Source organism: Pezoporus occidentalis, unplaced genomic scaffold, assembly GCF_034315485.1.
Source record: "Pezoporus occidentalis ecotype Australia unplaced genomic scaffold, CSIRO_AGI_Poc_V1 ctg162, whole genome shotgun sequence".
Lineage (NCBI taxonomy): Eukaryota > Metazoa > Chordata > Aves > Psittaciformes > Psittacidae > Pezoporus > Pezoporus occidentalis.
The window spans coordinates 1,815,980-1,843,536 of NW_026913447.1; the positions used below are offsets into that span (position 1 = coordinate 1,815,980).

The 27,557-nt window shown below is 40.2% G+C and overlaps 1 protein-coding gene and 1 long non-coding RNA gene across 4 annotated transcripts; both read right to left on the minus strand.

Annotated features, from left to right (window-relative positions):
* Window positions 1-274: 274 nt before the first annotated feature.
* On the minus strand, window positions 275-25,885 carry NADK2 (NAD kinase 2, mitochondrial). 3 transcript variants are annotated; one of them, XM_062612937.1, is made up of 12 exons: window positions 25,485-25,885; window positions 16,790-16,878; window positions 16,606-16,694; window positions 15,115-15,196; window positions 13,715-13,798; window positions 11,158-11,294; window positions 10,294-10,372; window positions 7,842-7,937; window positions 5,690-5,745; window positions 5,557-5,610; window positions 4,982-5,105; window positions 275-3,055 (listed from the first exon to the last, which is right to left on the minus strand). In XM_062612937.1, the coding sequence occupies exons 1-12, from the start codon at window positions 25,788-25,790 to the stop codon at window positions 2,917-2,919; spliced, it is 1,335 nt and encodes a 444-aa protein (XP_062468921.1). In that variant the 5' UTR covers window positions 25,791-25,885; the 3' UTR covers window positions 275-2,916. The 3 variants fall into 3 exon arrangements, with proteins under 3 accessions (XP_062468921.1, XP_062468919.1, XP_062468922.1); XM_062612935.1 differs by having other exon boundaries at window positions 7,842-7,985; XM_062612938.1 differs by lacking the exon at window positions 5,557-5,610 and having other exon boundaries at window positions 7,842-7,985.
* Window positions 24,464-25,471, minus strand: LOC134160690 (uncharacterized). The gene is made up of 2 exons (XR_009963658.1): window positions 25,193-25,471; window positions 24,464-25,112 (listed from the first exon to the last, which is right to left on the minus strand). It is a non-coding gene; the product is annotated as an uncharacterized LOC134160690 (long non-coding RNA).
* Window positions 25,886-27,557: the final 1,672 nt, after the last annotated feature.

Genomic DNA, 27,557 nt, shown 5'->3' on the forward strand with positions numbered 1-27,557 from the left:
CAAACACACAATGGAAGCTCTCTGGGTGAGGTACACCACTGGCCTTTTCCAAAGTGAAAAAAGTTATGCAGTAGCTCTAAGCAATGCCTACCAAAAGCTGCTACAGTGATAAGTTTGTGTTTTACTAAAGCTGTTATTTACAACTGCACAATAAATGAAAAGAAGCTTAACACCTGAAACGCTTTTGAAAGTTGAAATAAAGCACAGGACAACTTCTTGCATCTATGATGTTTTTATTCTTTTATTATATAATGCATACACCACTTTTTAAAAAAAAAGCAAAGAATGACAGGTCTAGTTTAGCAGAACACATTGTGGACTGGCATTAAATGAAAAGACCATGTATCTGATTCTGCAGGTAGAAAAGGTGTAGAATTCACTGCCAGTCAGCCAGATTAAATCAGTGTTAAACCAATACTCAGTCCTGTCACAGAATACTGTCTACCAGGTAAGGTGTCTGTACTGCAAATCCTTTGTAATAAAGGAACCTTAAAAAGGATTCTACAATTCTTTAATAAAAAAGGTAGCTGCTTACTGTTTATCTATTATAGATCTCTGAATCATCGTGGTTACTTAAATCAAGCATTCACCAGTAAATGCTTCAACAGAAGTGCAATTAAACATAGCCAAAACCAGTAGAGGCCACTCATGAGTAGGTCAGCTTTGCATTTTGCTATGTAAATTAGGAATCTGACTCTGAAATCTCTTCCTAAGCCCTAAACAGATCATACTTTGAGTCTTCAGGGTCTGAAAACATTGTCTTTTAGTCTCAGCATTCGTAACAAGGAATGACAGGCATCATTAAGTCTGAACATACACACCTTGATCAGACTAATCAGTCTCTATTAATACATTAAAGCACACAAATGTCTCTAAACAAGGTCTCTGCCAAGAATTTGTCTATGCAGGTATTTTAGTACACTTTCAATACCTAAACCTCTGATCTAACACACTGGTAAAGTCCTAGAAAGTCATAAGTTGGTCATAAAAATCATTTATTTATGACTTTCAACACAATGGCATTGGAGGGGGGTGTTGAATCTTAACAGTATATTGACTAGTGTATGAGACAGAGGCACATAAACCATCCTTAAATGGTTACAGATGGATTAGGAATAACTGACACACCCCAGTCTCTGTGTAGACAACTTTCTAAAAGATTAGTCTTTTGCATCTTTACATTTAGACCAGTTTTGCAAATAATTTCAGGCATTAACAGCTTTATTCTGATAGTTCCTGAACTTACAAAGTTATGAAAGAGTTATTTGGCTACTTTGATTTTCCCCTTCTGGTCTGCAATTGTGATAACTCAAGCAGAGAGTGTAAATAACTCAATCTGTAGCACACTTAAAAGGTGAAACATACATAAACAGTGACAGCTTACTCAAAAAGCTCCATCAATATCACATTTTCCTAAAATTGAATGGTCTGGTCAAATCAATTTTCTTTAAATTCTGGTTTAGAGTGAATACAAATGCTTAAAACAGTAGAAGGAAAAAAACAGTTTATCCGATTTCTTTACCTATAGAGATCAGTTTACATTTTGTTCGGCAATAAATACTGGCCACACTGGAGAACATTTCCATTAGCCCTGAGAACATCTGTTACAGAAGTCTCTTCATTCAAAAGTAGTTAGAAAACTCACTTTTGGGACTAGATTGGTAGTAGACAGGACAAGTAAACTTGTTTCAAGTCATGTAGCAGAAGAGTTCCTGTGTAAGAATCTTCATTTCATCAAATTCTGCCCTCTTATCTATGCAATTATCAGCACAGACTTTCAAAGGCAGTCACAGTTCACAGTTTGTCTAAAACATTATCTAAAGTGACTTCCTCGTCTGAGCTTTTTTACTATTGCCAACCTGCTTACCTATCTCATGATCAGAGGCATATAAAATTGAAATTAACTTGTTGCCAATTAAGTATCAGTAAAATTCCACATAGGACTGGAAATTTAAACTTTTTGTGGAATTTAAAAACCCATATCTGGAAAACCAGGTACATATAGTTATGAGCTTGTGCTCCAACTACTAGCACCCAGCACATCTCATTCTTCTTCAATTCCAAACCATTCAACTTACTAAGGCCAAATATCTTTTTTAATTATAGCCACCTACATACACTACTGAACACACTGTGAACACCCACTAGCCAACTAATCCATTCAGTGAAGGAGTATATCTTACTTCAGATGTTTCTTATATTTTATGTATTTTTATGAAAGGGCTTAATAATGCCCTTAGGTTTCAGTTCCAACTCTAGCCAAAAAGAAAAGAGCTACCTTATTCAAGATGTGATTAAACCTGATTTTTACTTCTGATGTGAATCTACAAAGTAGAAAAAATATTGGAAGAGAAAAAAAAAAAGTCACAAATTGTAAGAAACTACAAAGTTGTAAAATTTTTGAAAAGCATACAAAAAGTCTGTATTTCCATTTCTATTACATCAACATCAGGATTTACCAAAATCTATATGTCCTTGCATCAAATTGCTAGATTGACAGTCAACTTTTCTATAAAAGTATATATATGAAGGGGTTTAGTTTCATCAGTCCCTGACTGTTACTAGAAAAATGTACATCTGGATACTTAATGCTACTGACTTAATACCTGAACCCATCTACCTGTGTTTAAAAGTATATTCTTTCATGTTTGCCTTACAAGTGACAATGTCAGTTTTCACTGAGGTTAGTGGTGTGACTTCAGATACATTTCTTTCACACCAGATGCAAAAAGAGCTAAAAATCAGGCTAATGTTTCCCTAACCCAAAGGAATGAAAAGCATCTCAAACTTCCTCCAAATACTCTTGCATCCAGAAAGGTCAACTTCCAACATAATGCAGCATTATGATGTGCTGTCTATCCCCAGGAGTTCCCTCTCTGGATGCAAAGTTGTTTCAGCAGAAGACACTAGTGTCCTTCATTCTTCCAGCAGAACAGTGCACAGTGCATCCTCTGTATCAATCACTATTGAAGCTATAGCCCCATCATTGAACTCAAAAGATGTTCCTCCATCTATTACCATACATGCATCCCAACAGCGGGAACGGACACAGACCCTGCAAAACCACAAAAAATAAGTACTCACAAAATAGCTTAAAAAAATAAAGTATTTCACAGAAGCACTTACCTGAACAGTAAAACTGATTTTTGGATAAGCGTAGGTCAGTAAACGCTTAACCATATAGGAGGATACTTAAGAGAAGAATTTATCATGGTACTAGCACCACAATCCCCCAGCCTATCAATACTTTGTACAGACTTAGCAAAGAGTCCAGAGAGGACTGCAGGACTTGTTCAAATGGAGACTATTGCTCCAAGAGGCTCAGGACAGCCTGTAACGTAACATTTGATATTGTGAAAGCTGTAGTTTAGGTGTATGTTTTAAATAAAGCTACTGATGATGCCATTTAATAGTTGTTTACTTAATCTTCTACAGGAAAGTTTCAACATTAGAACCATAAATTGAAGCAGAACATGCAGTTTCAATGCTTAAGATTCAAATAATTTTGGATATTAATATGGTCTAATTTTGTTACATGAATCATTCCCAGAGACAAGGGAAAGTAATTTCAAACACAAAGTTGAAAGTCAGAATGCTTGGCAGGCAACATCATATATAGGCAACACCATAAACAGCATTTTACTGTCAATATTAGAGTTTGACTACTATATCTTCAGGCTAATTGATTATAAGACAGCATTTTCAGAGTTGGACAAGACAGAACAAAGCTATTCAGCATCTTCCTCTTACGTTTAAAAGGAAAATTAACCATTGTAATTTGTCCTTTCATATATGTAGAAAGCAAGTAAGTAAAAACTTCTCCAAATTTGCTAGGTAGAAACCAATAGTCATTATGCCAGAGCAGCTGCAAGAGTGCAATCTTATTACGTGGATGTGCTTGACTGTTTTTGACTTGGGCCTTGGTCTAGACAATGTTGTCATCTCCCAGATTTAATCAACAGTTAGCCAGTAACTTAAATTTTCAGGAAGACACCTCTTTCACAAATATGAAAAACTTGGAAGCACAGCCACAGTGTCAAAGCTTAATTGGCATGTGCATCACTAAAACACAGCTTAGTCTGGACACTGCAGAAGAACTTGGAGGCATGTTCCACTCGTCCATTTCACTCTGGGCAGCTACTACGCCAAAAAAGATACAGAACAGCAATGGGGAGATGTGTAGTATCAAGAGCTAACGATCAACTATAACAGGCAGCAAATTCTATTTAAAAAAGGAAAAAATGGGAAGATGTGCCTCACAGGTATTCACACATAAGCTAAAATGACAAATAATTTAGTTTGGAAGGGCATACAGTCCATCTTTCCACTTAAAGCAGCCCTTACTTCAAAGGCAGACTAGATGGCTTAGGGCCTTGCCAAAGCAAGTTTTGAGTATCTCCAAGGACGGTGATAGCACAGTCTTTGGGCAACCTGTTCCACTGCTTGACAATTCTCACTCTGACATATTTTTCCTTTTTTTCTAAGTCAGAATATTTCATCCTGTGAAATCATGGCTGTTGCCCCCTATTTTGCTCTGAAAAGAGTTTAACTCTGACTCCTCTGTAACCATCAACTGGTAGCTGAAGACAGCAACTGGATCCATTCTGCTTAGTGTGTTCTCATCCAGGCCTCTCCTTTATAGATCATGTGTTTTGGCCCCTCATCATTTCACTGGCCCTTTCCTGAATTCACTCCAGCTTGTCAATGCCTGCGTGACATACTGAGGGAAATGGCACTCACCCAAAAGTGGGCACAGTGAGATTCTTCTATTCTGTAAGATTATGAATGGATTGAACATTAAAAAGGCATAACATAACCTGCCCACATTTTCTTCCTGTTGTTTTAAGAACAATACTCAAGGCCATCAAAACACAACCCAAATTGGATGTTGAGACACTTCAAGGGAAACTCCCAGGTTACTCCTACTTTGGCAAATACACAGAATGAAGCCTTTTCAGTGACTGCTACAGCCAACACTTACTTTGAAGAGAAGCCACGCTGCCGGCTACTTGAGAAAACTCTGTTTACAATAGGTTCTCGAACACTGAAAAACATCTTTGGTTCTTCTGGACTGTAGACCAAGGACTCATTGTAATCATTTGTTACTGTAAACAGAGAAATCATGCATTAGTTTTTCCTGAAAATATCAGTTATTCTCAGAGATACACAATCCTCCAGGAAAGAGCAGCTTCCCTTATAAGATGGAATACTGAGTCTCAACATATGTTTAATAGCCTTCACCTGCAAATAAAAAATTAATTTTACAGAAAATTCTTTTTAATTCTATTGCATGACACTCAACAGCTCTCTTCAGGTGATTAAATATGTGTCTCTAATCTTAGAACAGAAATTCTCCTGAAGATCAATATATATGAAAGTCTAAGTAAGTGCTTTCATATCGAGTCAGACATTTTTCACCAAATGTGCCTAAATAATGTTTGCAAGAAACACTAATATTGCAAGAGTACTAAATACTGAAAGCAGTATTAAGAGTACAAACAAAATTAACTGGTCAAAGTTAAAATACCTTAAAGAAATCTTGCCTTTTTCACTAACCTTTCTGTACTAGTTCTGTGTTCAATGGCATATTCAAACTTCCTTGCTTTTTTGCTGTTAAGCCAAAAGAAAGAGACCCAATTAGATAGGTGTTTATATAAGCTTGGCGAGTAATGCCATACTGTTCACTCACCGATATTAAGGACCTCTTCAACAGCTTGTTGTGCTATCTTGTTAATATTATAGGACCTAGACAGAGAATCACACGTCTTGTTTACTAAACAGTAAAACTGGGGAGAAAACCAAAACAAAAAATCTTGCATAAAGAACTATATTCAACATTAGGAAGAAAGAAAAAAAATAAAATAAACCAAAACCTTTAAATTGACTCTTGGTTTTACATCTACCTGTGGCTTTGTAAACCTTAATAAACCTTTAGGTAACTCTCCAGAAAAGAGCAGCATGACACACAGGATGTAGTATCCTTACCAATAATCCTCCTGCCTTAAAACCCAAATAATTGCTGATTTAAGTCTCCATTAAAAAACACACTGCATGACAGTTTTACAGACTTTGTGTGTTCTTATCCCTCCTATTCACCTCTTGCTGATTAATACCTTTTGTTAGTTCTTATTTATGGGACCCAACACTTCTTTACAAATATTATGCTTCTTTTTCTATATCCTAAGGTGTGGGCTTTAATCTCACAAGAATCTGTGTACAGAAAAAAGGAACTGTCAGATCAGGCATTTTTGCATTTGCCACATTTGGATGCAAAGCAAGTCAGCATAAAACCTCAGTCTGGACTAAGGCTGAATTCCAACAAAAGTCCTGTGCCCAAGCTCCACTGGGATTAGGTAATCACAGCTTCTGTATAGCATTACTGTGCACATCTCAGGTGCCCAGGTCTCAATACAGGTTAAAAATACTTCTGTCATGGCACTAAACCACTTCAGACTGCAACAGACAACTGCTGTATATCTGACTACAGAACTGCTGAGGGTGGTTGTCCGAGACTCTTTCTCTTACTGCCTACCTGCAAGCCTGAGCAGATGCTAGCAAGAAACTGAGTTTGACACTGTTCTTTCCCTCAACTAGATATCCTTTTATGCAAGTTTTGGCAGCTGAAGGAAGCACTTGGATATTTAGATGCATTTTAGTCTGAAGCCTGAAATCCCAGGAGACCCCTTAAAACGCTGGCTAAGGAAGATCGCTCCACTGAGGCTTGGCGCAGTTTAGAGACATCCAGCAGTATACACTGATTACAGCAGTGGAGATGGGCAACCCTGGAGTTTGGTCCCTGGTTCTGGCATTGCTCAGTAGGGAGTATATGAGCAGATGAAATCCAGAGCAGCATTGAACTAAGATCATACAGTCCCAAGGTACTGAACACTAGGAAAGTTACTCTAGCAGTGTGCCAATTTCATCCTTGGCAGCCTCCAGGACTATGTTATGCTGACTGAATACAAAATTCTGAATTACAATGAAGAGTAAAACCCAGTAACCATGGTTACAACATGACTATTCATTTTTGAATTTCATTAAAAGCTTCAGTTTTAGCTCATCTTAGCCTGCCACATAAATCCAAGATTTGTTGTACAACTTTAAACTATAAGCACAGTCAGACTTCCAAATGAAAGAGGCTCTCACTGTACAGGTCTCTGAAATCTCAAAACTAAATTGATTTAGACTTATAAGCAGTACCGTAGCTTGTTTGATTTAGCCCTCTGATTAAGCTAGCACAGATCTGCTTAGATATGCTGTCTTTGTTTAAGGGGAAAACTTTGGCAAAGAGACTGTGCCATTTTAATTAAATTTCAAACAGGCAAGAGGCTTGGAAGGAGAATGGACAGCAGATGTGCCAGAGAACACTTAAATCTGTTTCCAAGTACACTTTTTCCTATTCTTGTTAGAGGTTAGGTTTTTAGAAGTTTTCCAGGCTACTTCATCTAAGCATTTTAATTTTAGCCAACAAGAGCAGTCCAGAGATCCCCCCAATATGCTCTGCAAGGAAGAGCAGAATCTCTTTCCCTTGCCACCCCAATCATTCATCTCAGAGGCATGCAACCTCTTCCACCAAAATTACACCTAAGGTAAACTTCTATCTCAATGCCTCAGCTACTCACCCTTTCAATTCTTCCCATACACATAAATGAGGGGTGCTCTGCTCTTTTCATACCCCAGAAACAGCTTTGGACCATACCAGCAGTGAGAATATTAGAATATAAGCACTAACTTAGTCATAGCTCAGGAGAGTCTCAGAATGGACAAAATGCTTCAAGAAAATAGATCCATCTAGCTTATCTGAAGTGATGTTTTATATCAAAGCAGCAACATGTACTTACCATGCTTTCGATCCTGTTCCAGTACACACATTAAGTCCCGAACTCTTCTGTTTTTCCCAAGGACCATCATCAACTGATATCTCATAATAGGAGGCCCTATGAAGCGAGAATTTAAAACTGGGTTTGCAGGATTTAAAGTTCTCCCTGAATAAGACAGAACACACAGCCTTATCAGGGACATAAAAATTTAGAGCAGCTAATTTCAAATCTGGACAATTTCATAGTCTTTGCAGTGTTTCCCATTTGGCAGCCGCTTTTGATTCACTGTTTTACAGCATTTTTATAATGGACAAAAGTGATTTTCAGCATGAACAGTGGCAGTTTTTCTACAGCCACTCTTCCTATTAAATTATACACAAAAACCTCTGTGGTTCATTAGGGAATAGTTTCATTCCAGCAGCTTCAAGTCCAGCAGGGTTTGCTGGACTTACAAATGAAACTATAAATACATTAACTTCCTTGTGTAATTGTTGAACTACTGAAAACCTGTGTTTATGCTGTGATTTGGTCCCATAAAATTATACGAGGGAACACTAAGAAGTAAGGTACTCCATCATCAGCAAGTAATAAAATGGTCTCAAGCTGAATCCTTGATTGCTTTAGTAATTAAAAATCCACTGTGATTCTTCACAAACAGTTTTAGTTTTACAACAGTCGGAAGGCTTATATTTCTCTCCAGGGAAAATTCTTCATAAAACCCAGATGTAGTAAGTCTTGGGGCGTAGCCATAATTCTGCAAGGTATTACTTATATTATCAGCAGATTTCTAATGTTAGGCATAGAGAAACCAGTCTCTGAACACTTCAGAACATCCAGGAGTATATTTACAAACTAAAGCTGTTGATGTTCATAAGTGCCTAATTCAAACAGTATGATGTAGTCTTCAGATTAAGATACCATCTTAGAAAAACACTACATTCCCTGTGTTCAGCATGTCTGAGTTTCACCTTAGTAGAAGAGCATAACTGAGCTGTTTTATATGATGAATATTTAAGTCCGGATCAACTAGGAAATACACTTCTTGAATATTTGGTGTCACAGTTTAGATTCTTAGTAACCAAGGAGATTTTGTATACTTGCTCTTGAGAACATGGGAAGATGAAAGAACTGGAAGCAAATTAAGAATGCAGGTGCACAGCTTAAGTCAGTTTAAGATAATTTTTGCAACCTGGGTATGAAACTTCAGTTTGGTTTTTTTCCCTCTCCATTTCCTTCAGTTTCCTTGTTTTCTTAACTAACATGCAGAGTAAGACCTTGGAAGAAGCACCTACAGTTATTTTGTCTTAATATATAGCAGACTCATGCTTTACAGAAAAGTCATCTGAGTGACATCATTATTTAGTCTTCAAGTGCAAGGTGCTCTTACTGAGGTTTGTTCCTACACACACTGTGCTCCTAAATGCTTCTTAAATATACTGGAACCAAAGAACACAACGTATCGGTGACACTCAGAAGAGGGCTATTACAAAGTATTGGGAAGCAGCTTTGTGCTCCTCTCTCACTGTGTGTTAAGGAAACCTTTAAAAATCTTGATAAAATTAGGTTTAACTTAATAGAGAGCAAAGTTTCTATCTCTGAGACTAATTCCTTCTGCTCATCTGAGGCTGCAGTCCAGCTGGAAGATGAAGCACTCATGGAACATTTATATTGTTTCCAGCAGCAATCAAAGTGTCCCAGGCACTGCACAAACAACAAGATGTTACTCTAAACAACTTAGGTTGTTTTGGATTTTAAAGATGCAGAATAAAGGGGAAAGAGATAGAAGATACAAGTAAATTTGGTCAAATCCTGACCAAGGATCATGTTTTAACTCCTTTCCTATAGAGCCATATTGTCCACAGCTTTCCTGTTACTGGCAGAAATACACTGATCTTGAGGACAGAAAGGACAGCCAAAGGTATGCTGGATAATGCAGTACCAGGATTTGATTCAAACTAATTTCATAAAACAACAAAAAAAGTATTTTCCCACAATAACAGAGCTTCTTACAAAAGCAGGCTGATGCCTTTGCTCTAATGACAGAGAGGCAGGGAAAACAGTACCTGGTCATATTAAAAACTATTTCTGCTTGGTCAGGCTAAAAGCTTATGAAAAGATACTTAACAGGAGATGCATGAGGCAGTTTAAGCACAGACAACTAAATCTCCAATCCACTGTAAAGATAGTAAGTGAAAGCATTTCGTTTCCTAAGAACAAAGCAGGAAAGGAGTAAACCAATGAAGCAAACAGCCAGGAATAAGGAAAGATGATAGAATGGTCAGACAGCAAGGTAGAAAACCACAAATTAACATGACTGCACTTACATCTCTGAAAATACACTTTGTAATCACCAACAATACATTTATGGACTAGAACTGAAATTTGACAGCAAAGACATCATCGATTGTTCATTGCTATGTCGTAAAAATAAAGTCAACTGTGCCTTACTGCAACAACAAATAATTAAACATACCTGGATGAAAGAGATTCCCCAATGAAGACTTCGTTGAGGGCTCTCACTGGTAAAAGATGTGGACCAGAAATGTCGGATCCTGCAGATATAAAATATTAACAGTTTTGAATCATGGCTCTAAACCCCAAATATTCAAAACCAATTCACAACTCACTGAAGGACACATTCTGCTGCCTTTGTTTGCACTCTAGACATAGTCTTCCATCTTCTTCAAGGACTCAATTTTTCACCGATATAGTGTGCAGCCAGTCCTTGCCCTTTACTGGAGACTACAGATACTCAAACCAAGGTCAATAAGGTGACAATACTTGTGTCCTGACATTACTTTCCTTGAAAACTCAGAGTAACCAGACAGACTGAAGTCTTCTGCCAGTAACTTAGCCTTGTTAAATTCGCTGACAGTGACTTAACAGACATTTCTGATAAAGTTCAAGGAATCAGACTTTATACCACAGGGTAATTAAGGGGAATTAACAAATTGTTCATGTTGACAAAAGACCTCTCAGTGAGAAAGTGCTAGACACAGGTTAAAGATAGAATCATGCGTCCTCAATCCATGACAAAGAAAACTGTCAAAGGTGTCTGATGACGGAAGATTTACCCAGGGAGAAATTCTCACTTCTAACTATAACTTCTAATTTCTCATTTGCTTTCTGACAGTCTGTGACCAGCTTTTTCAATTGCAAAGTAGCCTATCAAATGTAGCACAAGTTAAGAGCATGCGTGCAGGTACACTAACACACTTTAAGTGTGGAGCAGCTAAATCCATGGTAAAATGTTCATGTGGTGTCTATAGTAACCCCAAGCATAACATTCCAAGTTATCATAGCAAAATTATTATATCCTTGTCAGATTTTAACCTACTTTGATCCTGGAATCTTTCATTTATGTGAGCCCTGCTGTGTTGCTCTTGGCTTAGCTGTTGTTCATGTAAATCTACAGGGACTGGGTTAATACCAGTTCCTTCAAGATACAGTCGGATTCTTTGCCGCCATTGCCACCTTAGAGAGGAGAAGAAATTGGTGTCAGTAGATGAAATATTTATTACAACACTAGGACCAGAGTCTTCACTCTCAGAGCAGAGCACCTTTAAGTTAAATATACTCAAAGTCATATTTCAAGTTCTACAGATTCCACTACAGTTTCTAGATTCAGGAAATTACTCACACTAAAATGTAAATATGCTACACTTACCAATTTGCTAGTTCATGTTTTTGTGTGTGTAAAATAAAAGCACACTGGCCAAAAGTAGTCTTCAAACATTATACATAAGAGCTCACCTTTTTAGACATGTGATCCTAATTTATGAGTTCATGACTGATGCAGTGATTTTGAGAACAACAAACTCTCGCAGCAATAAATGGTGTATTTTTACCATCTTCTGTTTGTTTTTGTAGATATCCAGAAAAACAACTCTAACCACCCCTTCACACGTAAGGGCCACAAGTATCCTCATATTTTAAGACTCTCTCCTAGCCTTGGAACTTATGAAGAATTCAAATTAAGAAAGAGAATGATATAAAAAATATTCTTCCTTAACATACAACAATTCAGATTTCCTATTTCTTCTAGGGGAGGGATCAATTAATTTTTTCCTCTGACAATTTAAGAGATTATATAAAACAAAATAGAACACTAGTTTTGATTAAGAAAGCAAATCACAAGGAAGTGTTATGAGCACATCTTTTCCCAGTTCACACATTGACAGCTCGATGACAGTATACAAGTTTCCTGAAATTACAACAAGAAACACTTGTGCTTTATATGACTAGATTACTCATTTTTCCTCATTGCCATCCTGGTATTGCCTTATTCAACACATCCTTAGTATAACTGCTTATTTACCCTTAGATTCAAAGTATGCTTTTAGAAATTCAGGCAGACAGCATGTGATGAGTATCATTATGCTAGCCTCCTTACAATACTCATACTAGAACATGACAAAACCCTTATAAAATTAGAAAATAGGACTCCTATAATACCCATACTCTGAGATCCTGTTACACCACTGACCCTCGAAACAAAACCAACATAGCTTGTCCTTTATAAATCTGTAACTCAGTAATGTTGGCTGTTTCATGTGACTACAAGGGAACTGCTTACACATATCGTTGCACTGACACCTCAAGGATAAGATGAAAAGACAATTCCCTTTTCCAGTCTCTGCTATCTCACTGCCCTTACATAACTCTTGAGCCATCAGAAGCTCTTCCAGACAGGCTAATCCAGTTACCCATGTATGTTAAAGTTTCCTTAGGGACATATAAATCTGAGAACTGCCAAGTGAAACAGTCAGGTCCCTGCTCAAAAACATCAGTTCCTGTTATTCTGGAAAAATAACCAGGGGGATACTTTATGTTTCATTCTGGTGAGGCTTCAGCTTCATTATGAGCAACAACAGGAGGGTCAGTAACAAAAATATAAAATGGCATCCAACAAAACATTGGAAGTGCCTATCCCCTCCCATCAAGGGAGGTTACCTGCATTACCAGGACCAGCTTTACCTATGCAGCTTAGCATGATAGTGTTAAAAGCCTCTGTTTTCTAAGTCTCTGAATATGCAAGTTGAAAGTACCTTTTCATTTAACAATACATACTGAAACTCCTTCAGTTACTCAAAATTGATCCTGATTACTGTATTCACCTCATTTCAGAATTTATATACGGCATAAGTACAGTTACGCTTCAAGATACAAATTAAATGTGCTGGAAGTATAAACAAAACCCAACTGCAATACATTCCACATGAATTACTTATTTCTGTTTGATGGTTTGCAGTCATAAAAGTATTCTGGAATGTTAATATACCACAGAACAATATTTCTTCAAATAGCTAATAAAAACCTCTTCCTTAGTCTGTCCTTTAAAATTCAGGTTGTTTCTTAATTCCAGTGAGATTCTTTTAAGAATATCTTGTACTGAAAACATCAAGCTATCTTCAGCATAAAAAAAAGCTTTGCTTTACACTTGATCTGTCAACAGAATTTAAGCCACTCTACCTTAATCACCAAAAACCCAAATGCAACACTGCCCATTTCCTAAATATATAGGCTTCATTAGCTTCTATTAGTATGGCCCATCACTATATTACATATGCTTTTGAGTCTTAAAGGATGTAAACCAATATACCATTTACAAAAATGCAGTTCCTCATTTATGAATTTGCTAAGTCAGAAAAGAAAATCAATTACTGAAGGTCATGACAAAAGTGTTTGCTGTAACTGCCAGTCAATTTTATCCTTTGTATTCCAATCTCACTCAAACACACACCCTCTTTTCAGCACGGTAAACATCTGTACAGAATTTACAATTTGAGGCATAAAGATTTTACTAAGCATTATCTGTTTCTTAAAAATTCGTAATCATTAAGTATTTTCCAGTCGTAATGTGTTTTGGGAAACCAAAGATCAGTGAATCCTACCTGAACTCACCACGATAAAGCTTCTGTAGTGCTTCAGGAAATGAGTGTGTGTATCTCACAGGCAAGCACAGGTGACCTTCCGATCTGGCAGCAAAAAAGGACAATGAAAATGGTAGGGTATCTATTAAGGTTTGGCTCCTTTAAAAAACAAAATAAACATCTCTTTCTCCAACATAAAGCAAAGTTACACTTTGACCCTTATGAACCTATGCTATTCTCACAGAAATAGCACAGCAGCAACAATACAACCTCTTTCAGCTCCCATGGTCTATGCGTGTGACACAGCATATTTCTCCCACATTTCCACTGAAAAATAGCTGTTCAACTAGTAATCCTGCAGAAATAGGTAGGTACTAATATAGTTCCTATCATCATAGTTCTGGCAAGGAATTCAAGCTCAATAAATCTTGCAAGTTAGGAAGAAACTTTCCTCTATTTACACACAAGTTAGTGACATAAGACAGGTAGGCAACATTCCTAAGATCAAAAAAATCTCACATCAAAGCCAGGAGACAAAACACTACTCCCCTGTCATGAGTGACACTTGATAACTTGCAGGCACTTGTTATTTGAACCCTGCTATTCAGGCTTGACACTGTAAAAATATGTATCCACTGCATTTGAAAAGTTTTGGACGAGGAAAAGAGTATGGAAAGAATTCAAACCTTTGTCCACCACTCTTATCTACTAAGGTTACATTAATTGGCAACATCAAAAGCAGAAACATAAATCTGAAAATTTCAGCAGACAGAAATTCAGTAAATTCTGAGTTTTACTTGTGTACATTTGAAGATTATACCAACCAGGCAGTGCTAATACACTGCATCCACCTGCCCAAATCAATCTTACAGCTAGGTGGATGCAACTTTTGTGGAGTTTATAATAGGACAACTAAATGCCATTAACTGGCTGAAGAGACTGCATTCTCTGAGGTATGACATTGTTTACAAGAAGAAACCAAAACAAACTTTTTAATCTGAGGCCCTGCTGGATTTCCAATAGACTTCACCTTCTCCATGAAGAAGCCAGGTTTCTGTGCGCTCAGGAACCACATTTGGTTTGGTTTGTCACATCCCTTTTCCTCTCTCTGCTCTATACTGCCACGCCTGGTTAGTAATACAAGTTAACTAGGTGCAAGTGTTACACTGCTGTGGGGAAACAAGTGTGGCAATTTAACACAGTCATGCTTATTCAATACTACGTAATTTCCCCTCAGATGAGACGGGTAACTCATTGTGGAAACTTTACTATTAAAACAACAGGTTCATTTGATATCCGCAATCCACTGGAACAGCTATTTACGCTGCCAAGTGCTACAAGCATGTCTCCATGCATCATAAAATAGATGCATGTTGTGCCTGATATTAAACAAAGCATTGTTTTCCCAAATGTGGTTTTACCTTTCAGGATCAGTATTTACACCAATCACGGGTTTGGATTTATCAAAGACCTTACTGGCAGCCAACAACATTGTACCATCACCTACAGATAAACCAAAACTAAAGTTAGTTTCACTTCACATTCTAGGATCACAAACAAAATAGTCTCGGGTATACTGCAGTATTACCACTGTGTGCCTTTATCTCCACAATTGATCAGGTAAGCTGCACAAAAATAGAACACAAAACTACTGGGACTTTTTAAAAGTAGAACAGTGACAACTGAATTCCAACATGGCAAATGTGACTGGAAAATGTACAACTTATTTAACAGCTATACATGCCCAGGCAGCTGAGTTTGGCAGAAGTAAGTTTGAAAAGAGATCTAATAAATTTAGAAAGTATTGCTAATCAAAGATACAGAACACAGGAAACAATACCAAATTTTACTGTGAATCACACAAAACCAAGGACTTAGTTCTATCTCAACTGATCTTCTAGAAGGCACAATTTAAAGGTCTTAGTTGAACCCAAACAGGCACCCTTGGAAAAGAAGTCTTGGATAAAACTGTGAAGTAGAAATCTTTAAGTGTTACTAGCTTCTGCAGATACTGGTATTCTTTTCTGTCTGTAAACACAAGGACAACTAACCTGAATTAGTTTTTGCACCAAGATGCAAGCTCTTAAGACTGGCTTTTTCACAACCATGACAAATGTTGCCACAGTCACATTGGCACTTTCATCTCCACCTTAGAGGAGTTCTTTGAAATATACAGGATGCTTCAGGAATACACATACCCTCTTCTACCTGTTCTGCATGGTAAGCAGTAGCTAAGGGCAAAGTGGACCCAGCGAGGAGGAGAAAAAGGCAGAGCAGTGCCACAAAAGATTGAACATTATGTTAGAGACCAGACACTGGGCATTTTTTGCAGCAAATCACAAAAATAACACTGAATGAACTACTGCAAAACAACATTAAAAATAAACACGTTAGTTGCTCTGTTGGTTCATTGAAAAAGCTCTAATCAGGCTGCTCAGTAGTTGCATACTATTACCTCTACCACCAAACTAGATACTCCAGCCACTGGAATTAAGTGTGAAAGCAAGAAAGACAGTTCGAGCCAAGAGAAGGAAAAGGCAGTATGTTAGTCTCCACAAACCAAAGAGTAGGGTTATAATTGGATAACAGCAAATATTTTAACCTCTTTGGTTGAAAACTATAGTAAATCACACAGTTTATATTGTTATGCACAAAACAAGCATTTCCAAAGTGGCGATGTGCTGGGATTCACTTCCTAGTCCTACAGTTTTACACCTTACAGTTAGAGAAGATGGCCACAACCATCGCATTTTGTCACATTTCCTGACAATTAGATAAGCAATTAGATTTCAAAATGTGCATATCTCAGATGCTTCACACACTGCAAAATATTTTTGGAAAATGTACCTGTGAAAAGAGATTACATATGTTGTGTATACTGAAATTAATGCTTTCCTTTTATAGAGTCATACCTCCTGCTGATATAACCGCATCTGCCCACCGAACTGTCTCTTCATTATATTCTCGACGTTTAACAAGGCGAACTTCTATCCTCTCATTCCTGCAAAGTGCAGAAAAAGTATGAGTGAGTCCTTCCTTTTGTTATTTTACACAATCCATGGAGAGCTGCACCATGGCTGAAATTCTCATTCTTACCGTAAACTGTCTACAAGATGCTCCACATTTTTTGTATGAATGCGATGCCGCTCCAGCAGACCAGCATAGTTAGATCCCTTTAAGGCAAGCTGTAAGACACAAATTGGTTTTGTAGACCTTAATCACTACAGTAAGTGCCCTTGAGAAGAAGCAATAAATAAGCATGTATTTCATCTCAGCAGAGACATGTATTTTATAAGCATTCTATTCATTACATCTCTACATACATTCCAGCCAGCTTACATTGACTAGTTCATTAAATGAGTTACATGGCCACAGCAGCCAAGAATCACAGACCTTGTATAACTGTGTAGAGCCCTTAAAAACAAGTATGCTATTACACCACTTCAGACACTTTGCTTTCTCTGAATCTGCTAAGTAAAATCTATGAGTAGGTAAATGTACATCAATAGTTATACTAACTATACTCCTGTCATGTTCTAAAAGCAAGCAGATAGTTACTTAATTATTTTAAGAACTACAAATATTTTGCTGCAGAGAAAGAGAACAACAGAAAAAGCAACAGGAATGATAATTATGAAAACAAGAATCTTTGATGTAGAGCATTAGAATTCAAATTGTATTTGAGCTAAAACAGAAGACTGCCAAGGGTTGACAAAGGTGACATTTCCCCTGTCAGAAAACCTTAAGGACAATCTATCAGACTACATTTGACACTGCCCCTTGGATCACAGACCAGGCTTTTTAAGCAAACTCTCATCAGTAACAAGACAAACTGCATTTAGCAGTTTCTTTCTAGCCTTGTTCTTCTTGGAATCCAGAGAATTTAAATACTTAATCCTGACACACTTGTTAGACTATGGAAATATTTTGTGGTTTTGCATACATAGACAATTCTGAGCAGGCAGAGGAGACTGATGGCTGAAGATTAGATTTTTTTTTTGCAGCAGCAGGTGTTTGTGCGAGTAATTCGGCCACCATCTATATGCATTTGTTCTTCACCTCAGTGTGCTCATCTGGGGCTGGGACTGCCAAATATGTGTTTGCATGGAGATCAAGCAAGAAGAAAGGGAAATGCAAAGGATGTGAAGCAAAAGGAGTTTAACATATATTCATAACAAAAGTGATCCTGCTTTAAGCAGCAGGCTAGATTAGATGATCTCCTAAGGCTCCTTCTAGCCTGAATTTCTACAATCATCGCCTTCTTTTCTCCAACCCGTTAAAACCAATTTACCATCACAGAAACTAAACTCCTCCTAGTGTTTGTGTAGAGAAATTCATCTGTGCCAGAAACTTTGAATAGGCACTTCCAGCAATTTTTTCAAGTGCCTTTACTCCAAGTTGCATACCCTTCCCAAAAGAAAGTGGTACCACACAGCCTCATCTAACCCCATTTCCATAGACATGCAACACAGAACTCCATATCAAAGGGTAGAAGACTGCCAGGATATGAGAATTACAGTTAACTGCAACCCAACAAATGCAATCTTTCTTTATCTGACGCCCTCTGATGTCAAGAAATCCAACCATGAGCTAAGCACAAAGACAGACTCAGTGCTGAAGAAATTGCAATAAAGAATGGAATTGGCCATTCTGGAGTGGTATTGCTGTTCTGCCCAGCAGAATCTGCAAGATTAACTTGCAGAACAAAATCTTCAGGTGCTATCACAGCTGGGACCAAGAAACTACCTCCAACAGAAGGGCTCACAGACTTTGCCTGGATGCCACCAACAGCGCTACAGGCAGGCAGTGGGAGCAGCTGTCAGCTGTCCTTGGTCACACAGATAAACATGTGGGTGATGAAAAAACATCCAGACAAAGCTTTCAGGTCATCTTTACTTAGCTTTTTAATACTGGTTTACTAAGGTATGGGGTGTCATGTCGCATTAAGTGCCTCACACACTTAAACTCTTTGTTTCTACTCCCCAGCTACAATGTTTGCACATGCCCATACACCTCTTGCTCTGCCACAGAACGTAGTCTTGCACTGGGAACTTGAACTGTGCTGCTGGGGGGAGGAAGAGAGACCACAAGGCTATGACCAGTTACAGCACTACCTGTTGCTGGGTCTGCTGTCGGCCTCTCATGATCCATCTGGGGCAGAAAGGAAAAAGTGGAGTGGAGAAAAGAAGGTATTCACATCCCACAGGCAATATCTGCCGCTGAGCACCACAGATTTAATTTGCTACAAGAAGGATTTTCAGTTGCAGATTCAAAGCACAAATTGACCTTGCTTTGCCACCAGAAAAAAACAAGAAACCCACAGCAAATAATCTCAAAAAAATCAACCATGTTACTAAAATCAGAGTTCCCATTCAAGCTTTCGCTGGAACTATCTGTTGTGAATGAAACATAAGCACCTGATATGCAAACTGCTGCTGCAGCATACGTTTGTCAAGTTGCTACTTCTACAGGCTATTTCACACACAATGAAAACTGCAAACCCCATCTTGCAATTTTATGTAGCTCATTTATTTGGCTAATTTGTCAGCATGCTATCTTTCAACTTGGTCAGAGATCTTTTATCTCACAGCAAAGGCAGTGTAATGAATCTCTCACAGGCTTTTGAGCCTTTTCCAGAAGTTGCCAGACTGCAGACTTACTTTCTAGACGAGGGCTAGAAAACAAAAATTATATTCCTACAGAGCTCTAAATCTTCAAACTGGAGTACCTGGCATTTCTCAGTGTTGAAGCTTTAAAAGCCTACATGAAGGACCACACATAGGTCTGGAGCCCTGCAATGCAGATTATGTGATTTCTTCTTGACTAGAAAGGAAACTGAAAGTAATGATGAATCGAAGTTACTGGTTATGTGTCTATAAACACACAGGAAACACAGCATTAGCTATGGAGTCCCATTTGCTGAGGCTCCTAGAACAGGAAAAACTAGGAATAAAACGTACAGGAAATGTCACATCACAGCACAAGGGTAGTCAGCTATGGGTGGCATTAGCAAAAGCGAACAAAAGCAGAAGTACTCGTGGAGACTTAGGCCTATTAATCTGACCTCAATAGCACGCAAGACTGTAAAATCAAACACATGAATATATACACAACAGCTATTCTAGCTAAAAGCACATTAGCATACAAAAATAGGGACAAACTGGCCAAAAATACATTCAGGCATAACTTTAGTAGCGTCCTTAAACCTCACATCAGAAATGAAATGCAAAGCAGGCTGCCAGAAGAATTTGCATTGGAAAACACACTCAGGTGAGCAGAACATGTTCTGTGATGGGAGTTATTTTTCCTTAGGAGCCTGAAGGAGGAAAGATCTAGACTGAATGCCCAAAACAATCAAACAATCTTTTCTTGTATCTTCTGGCCTGAATCCTTTTTTAGTGAAAGAGTTGTTTCCCACAGAGCTCCCTTAACAGTCATTTAGGCAAAACACACTGACTTGACTGCCCTCCTCTGGAGTCTCAGCCCTGACCTCTGGCAAGTCTCACCCCATCGGCTTTGAATTCTGAGTCCACTGACCCCAAGCAATGCTGGCCCTCCAGGAACAATGCTGTGCAATGAGGACATAGCATCTAACCACAAATATAGAAGCAACCTGAAGCCAAGCAATATCCGAACACCCACTGTTGTCCACATATGTGGATTATGATCCTTGATTTAGAGGACAGGGAAAAGTCGTAGCCAAGTCTCACCGGCATTGCTAACCTAAGCATTAGGATAAACAGTATGCTCTCTCAAAACAGCAACGTGGATGTTGTCCAGCGTGAAATAAAAAGCACTGATCTAGAAATGATTACTTCCACAAATTTCCACAATGAACTTGGCTACACATGCAGGAAAACAAGAACACATCACTGCTTTCCCACCTACCCGATATCTACAAAGAATCACCAAATAAATGGATTTAGAGAGCCACAGCTAAACACAGAAGTTTGAATTTTAAACTAGCAAGGGAAAATACTACGACAACTACAAGTATAATCATTTAACCATTTCTAAGCAGCGCGCAGCACTATTAAAAATCCTGTATTTTCAAAACCTGTCACTCTGTATTAACCACAAGTCAGTGCTCTCAGTTTTAAAATAAACAAACATTTAACAGGAATATGGGGAAATGTTTTTTTCCAAAAGTGTTAAATTTTGAACTAGAAACAGCTTTGCTGGAGCACCTCTCCTGTGAAGACAGGCTGCGAGAGCTGGGCTTGTTCAACCTGGAGTAGAGAAGGCCCTGGGGAGACCTTGTAAAAGCCCTCCAGTACCTAAAGGGGGCCTACAAGAAAGATGGGGAGGAACTCTCTATCAGAGAGTGTAGTGATAGGACAGGGAGTAATGGATTTAAAATGAGAATAGATTTATTAGGTTAGATATTAGGAAGAAATTCTTCACTATGAGAGTGCTGAGACATTGGCACAGGTTGCCCAGAGAAGCTGTGGCTGCCCCATCCCTGGCAGTGTTCAGAGCCAGGCTGGATGGGGCTGTGAACAACCTGGTCTAGTGCATGGTGTTCCTGTTCATGACAGGGAGCTAGAACTAGATGATCTTTCAGGTTCCTTCTAACCCAAACCATTCTATGCTTTCACAGAAGTGGCTTGATTTAAACTTCTCAAACTTCGTAAAACAGGAAGTGTGTTCTACCTGCCTTTGCACTAGAAGCATTAAACGCATCCAGTCGTACCATACAGGCCATTAATTGCTTGCTTATAAAAAATGTGGTAGGTTAACCAACGCAGTAGGTCTACCTACTGTAAAACGAAGATAAGGCTGGTGTTACCTGACTAACACTTTGCCTGTCTACTGTTGACTGATGTACTAAGCAGGAGCTCTCAGTTGCTCAGAACTGTTCCCATTACTGCTCCTGGCCATCTGCTAGGCTTCTATCAGTTTGCTATGTCACCCCTTGTTCTGTAGGGACCCAGTGGGACGCTTTAACTAGAAAAATCTTTTTCCTTATACTTTCCTCATCATTTTCTTCAGCAACTTAAACCCTTCATTTTCATTAGAGCAGCCTTTCAAATACTGCCTTAATATCTGCTATAATGATTATGAAGTGTTTTGCATATTGTAGCATTTTGTATGCCACTACTTCTGTAGCAGCCAACATCAACAATTTCTTCACTTGGTAAACAAAACTGGCAATATTATGTTCCTGAAGCTTTACAGAAATGCTGCTTGGGGGCAAGAGCTTTATCTATATAGGAACAAAAGTAAAAATGCCATAAACTATTTTCTCATTCTTCATCTACCACATTAAAGTATTATTGCCATTTTAACCATAAGGCTGTAATTCAAAGGCAAATGAAGAGAAAATTGCTGTGTTAACTATAAACAGAGCAGTAACTGCTGCAGCAGGTTTCCAAAACCCAGTGCAACCCTCAGTTCTCATTAATTCAGCAGTGCACCAAATAATGTCATAAACACAACTCTTTAAGCACATAAAACCAATACTAAAGTCACTTCCAAAAAGCAGCCTTTTTCAGCTATATAAAGTACCAGATGTTTGATGAGATAATCTATGACGTTTAATTCATGTACATTAAAATGCCCTACTTTTGCATCTCTTTGCTATGTATAGCTGAGTATATTGGAACGGTGGGCTAGAAAAAAAAGAAAATGTCATGGAAAAAGGAATTACTACAACCCATTTATTTGTTTCCATCATTTTCCAGACTCCTCTTACGACAGAAAAACACCACAGAAGGAACAAGCTCCACAGTTCTTTGGTCTTATTTTGGTATACAAGGACATGCCAGCTTCAGCTGAAGCTCTCCAACTTCCTGAGAGGCAATCCTTCCTGACCAGCCACGCTCAGTATGTTGTTGGTGCCCAACACTGAAAATGAGTTCACACTGGACCTTTTTCAGGGGAGGCAATATCCTGCTAACAGGTTACCTTTTCTCCATACAGATACCAGTTTTCAAGAAAGCTGTATGAATTCACATTTCTAAGATGACCAACCCTGACAATTTGCTGCAGTGGTCCAAAAGAACCAAAGTTTGTTCCAAGCCTTCAATTCCTTTCTCTCCCTCCCCACTCCAAACAGACACATAAACCAGCCACAACAGAGTATCATCTATGGTACAAACTGAATCATTTTCCTTCAATTAAGACCAAAAACCACATAACTTCTAATCTGACATGACGCTTCCAAAGGTAATTAAAACTGTATCTAAAGTATGCTTGGATAGCTAAATTATTCATCTTCCCTAAATACCTAACCAAACTGAGTTAGCTAACAGCAAGGTGAGCCAAGCCTTTCCTGTGCACTTGGCTTTCATTCTTTTCCTCTATCCCAACTGCAGACTTTCACATGAGCCTTGACTTCCACCCTGCCCTCTGCACAGCCATTTGGGTGACTGAGCCCAAATGCCAAGACTCACAACCGCTTTAATTCACAAATGTTTAGGATAAACTGGGCATCGCTCAGGGCAGTAGCAACAGGGACTTGCTGCACGTCCAAGGGCAGCATCTGACCTCATTTCTCAGAGGCCAGCAGCCTTGGGACCAGCTTCTTAAGTCTCCCCAGGAGAAGCAGGGACACAGGGAGCACAGAGTGCAGCTAACCTCAGGAGGCAGAATGCATCGCTCTCCTTGCCATGTTCCCAGGCTGCCTGCAAAGGACTGGCACAGAGGGGTAAGGACACTTTTCAGCAATCGTTCTGCTACGAAGTGATCTCTGCCCACAAGAGAGAGCGTTAAGAGTCTCCTGAACCTTCACCTAATAATTACCGAGGCTGCCATCAGCACAGAAAGCCTGAGGGGGAAAAAACGTGAGATGGAGTCCCAGCAGAATGTAAACACAGACATTCTTACAGGTCAGCTGAAAAAGAAACAGGCAGTAAGGAGGATTTCTTCGCTCTCTCATTTCCTATTTCAAAAATACAATTCTGGAAGAGCTTTACAGTGTGTTCTTGCACGAATCTTTGTATTCCCACCCATATGGCAGAAGCCTAACTTAATATTTCTAGACACGTACTTAGGCAACTTAGGCTTTGTCTGCCTGGCATTGCTATGAATTTTATTGCTGCAATTCCTCACATTGAGGTATTTTCAGGGGAAAGCTAGATTTAAAGAAGCACCAGTGCTAGAATAAACATTCTAGAATTCTTCCAATTATGGAGAATTACACCTGCAAGTCTCTCCTAAAGGACAAACTCTATACAGTGTTTCTGCAACTACTACAATTAGACACTGTGCATTCAGTTACTTTAAAGGCATCTTCAGACTTTTAGATGTTGCCAATGCTGCAAAATGTGCATTCTTGTGAGAAGAGAAACAGCAGCTATCACTGCATTCAGTTGAGAGCACCTTTAGGGACATACAGCACTAACGACACAGATCACTGACTCACTGTCCCAGACCTGCCTGTACACAACCAGTTAGGTAAAGGTGACCAAATGCCATTTCATTTTTCTTGGTTTTCTCTGTGCACTGAGAACTGATTCCCGGTATTAAAGAGCAAGAAATGCTTCCTCAAGCTTAAATGAGGACAGAAAGGCAGGCTCAGAGAGATGAACTGTGAGAGGGTTATTGCTATTCCACAGCTGCCGTACGAACAGAAGCACAGGGACATATCAGCAACAGGAACCTGTATGCAGATAAGAATAAGAATACAGGTTGATGTTTCTACATTAAATTTGGTGCCTACAGGAAATTTGACTAGAGAGATTTCCAAATCATGTAAAAATGTTTGGACAGGAATTCCATAGAATGTGGATGATCAACTTAAGTATACAGAAAAATGTGAGAACTACCTTGCTTTAGATACTGTACTTTTTATTCTAGTGCTTTACAAATTGAAGCTACACAATAAAAGCTGTTGTCTCTGTTACATAAATTACAAACATTTGAAAGCTTAATCCTAACATTGCAAATGAAAGAGGTCTAAAACATTTACAGTTGTAAGAGACCGCAGACTAGACAGACCCAAATTAATGGGCTTACTCAGAATAAAGACTATAATATGATCTCATGACCTGCCTGCATAGACTGCTGGCAACCAAAGTGAAGCAGGTACCAGTGGCAGATGAGCACCTGAAGCAGGGAGTCACAGGGTATATGGAGGATGGTATCACTGAGCTTGGTGGAGATGAAGCTATGAAAAGTGGGTGTGCTTATTAACTCTTTCTTTTGTATACCTTCATTAATGGAACAGTCACTTGGTTTTGTACTGAGTGCTTCCTAACGACTAACGAAAAAGGCTTGTCTAAAAACTGTAGCAAGACAACATGGATGTGAATGCGAGATCTGTCTGTTTAACTAGAGGAGTTATTAGACAAATATCTTAAGGATGAAGAGAGGAAGCGACGCAAGGATGGGGTGCAAAGGAGCTGAAGGAAATGATTCCTTTCCAAATCTCAGAGTGGATTTTCACAACATGGTGCTTTCCTCAGAATGCACGTCTCTAAAATAGTAGAAAGAAAAGCCTGGAGCCTTCTGAAGGCTGCTGGAATCACTCCGAGGATAAAACCCAAACACACTTACTACACAAATCCCCCGGTAGCTTGCAACAGATGAACGAAGGGCAGTTAAGCGGCGCTGCTTGCACCGCTCTCCTCGCCAGCTCAGGTCGGGCTCTGGGGCCTGGGGAGGAGGCAGGACCGGCACCGCCGCCCTGCCGCGCCCCATCTCACCAGCCCTGGCCCCCAGACAAGGCCGGGGGAGGCCCCAGGCCCGCTCGGGACACCCCGGCCCAGCGGCGGGCCGCTCCGTAGCGGGGGCCCCGCGGCGGCAGCGCCAGGGCAGCCCGGGACAGCCGCCCCCTTCCGCTGCTCACCAGCTGCTTGAGGTCCTCCTCGGAGAGCCCAGCGTAGCGGTACCGCTGCTGCTCGAACTCGTACCGCGTCGTTTTCACCACCACCGCCACCCGCGACGGACGGAACCCGCCGCCCGCCGCCACCCCCTGCCCTGCCGCCGCGGAGCCGCTGGCGGGACTCAGCCCGCGGAGGGCGAGGAGGCGGCGGCGAGTGCCGCCGAGCAGCGACAGCCCCGCCGCCCGCTGGCAGAGCAGCAGGGACCGGCGAGCGGCCGCGCGGCTGGCGAGGCAGAAATAGCCGCAGAAGAAGCGCCGCGCGGAGGACATGGTCCCGGCTCACCGCCCGCCCGGGAGGGCGCAGCGCTGCCCGGCGCCCGCTACCCCGCTCACAGGCGGCCCCCGCGCCCGAGCGGCGCTCAGCACACATGCGCATGCGCCGGACGCGCTGTGGTACCGCTGCCTCCCCCCGCCGCTGCCCCGCCTTTTCCTCGGCGTCCGGCGGGCGGGACGGGGCGCGGGGCACGTAGGCGGGTGCGCGGCTTTCCCGTCTGGCGCCACCGGACCTAGTGAGGGGCCGGGGCTCCTCAGGCCGTGCCTCGCCTCCACCGACACAGGGGGGTAGCGCCTGCGCCCCTCCGCCGTGCACTCGGCTTTCCGGTACTCTGGCAGCGTGCACGTTAGAGGCAGATGCTGTCCTCTGTTCTAGCTGAGGGGGAATACTGAGGTGGGCCTCGATATGGTATCTCGCTGGGAAGCTGGCTTAAAGTGGTCTGAATCACAGAACTTGTCTTGAATCACAGGTTGGAAAAGGCCTTTAAGATTGTCAAGTGCAACCTTTGCCCGAGCACTGCCAATTCCACCACTAAACCATGTCACTGAGGACCTCATCTACATGGTTTTTGAACACTTCAGGGATGCTGATTCCACCACTGCCTTGGGCAGCCTGTTCCAATGCCTGAGCACCCTCTCTGTGAAGAAATGTTTCTAATATCCAATCTATGCCTCCCCTGGCGAGCTCGAGGCCATTACCTCTTGTCTTACCAAGTTACGTGGGGGAAGAGACTGACCCTCACCTCGCTACAACCTCCTTTCAGGTAGTTGTAGTGAGCAATAGTCTGAGGAAAAGGCCTTTGAAAGTTAAAAAACACAACAGGTTTTGTGTTTTAAAATTACTAAGTACTAAGAGAAACGTAGTTTGAGAAGCCCATGTCTTCTTTGTGACTACTCTGGCCTTACTGTATTGATGGCAATGTCTGAGGAAGCACAGTAAAAGGCAGTGTTACGAAAGCAGTTCTCCTGCGAGAGACCTGTGCAGCAGCACTGTGAGGACATGTGAGTGTGTTTGCCAAGCCCAGGTAAAAAAAACACCAAATAAATAATCGATCTAGATTACTTTTTAATGTGGGTTTTTTACATCATTAATAATAACTGCCTTCTCAGGCGCTGGCTTCCACAGACAGCACTGCTGCACTGAAAGCCTGTTTACACATGTTTTGTCTCATTACTCACCCCGCGCCTGTGCTTTCCCTTTGGGAAGTCACGGCCTGTCTCTGGGGAGGGATAGGAGCAGCGGCTTTTACCTGTCAGTGCAGCACCCTTCTACAGTGCTTTGCTAAGAGAGTCTTAGGAAATGAGAGTAGCTAAAGCCTTCCAGCCCTCCCCTACTCTTGTATAATATAAGAATTCCGTCTGGTCTTCACTGATGGGTAGGAGGATTTTCTATCTACTGATTAGCTTAGCCTTGAAGGAAACCACCATAAACCAGATTACCAGAGGAGTAATTAAACACAGCTAATTCCCCTGCTAATCAGAAAATGCCTCATTCTGTGTAACAATTAACTTTTGGATTGCACAAAGTTGTAGGTAATACAAGTTCCTGGAAACGAGAAGGATATAAGCGGTTTTGAAAATTTACAGCTGTTATGAATGTTTTATAGCTTATTTGACCTTATATTTGCTCCTCTAGTATTCTGTGCTTCATGTATTACCTCTTTGAACTGGTTTGATCTTTCTTTGAAAAACAAAGCATCAACCACTAAGGCAAGCTTGAATGTGGAGCAGTATTCTACTCTGAGGCTATGCAAGATCTTCTGA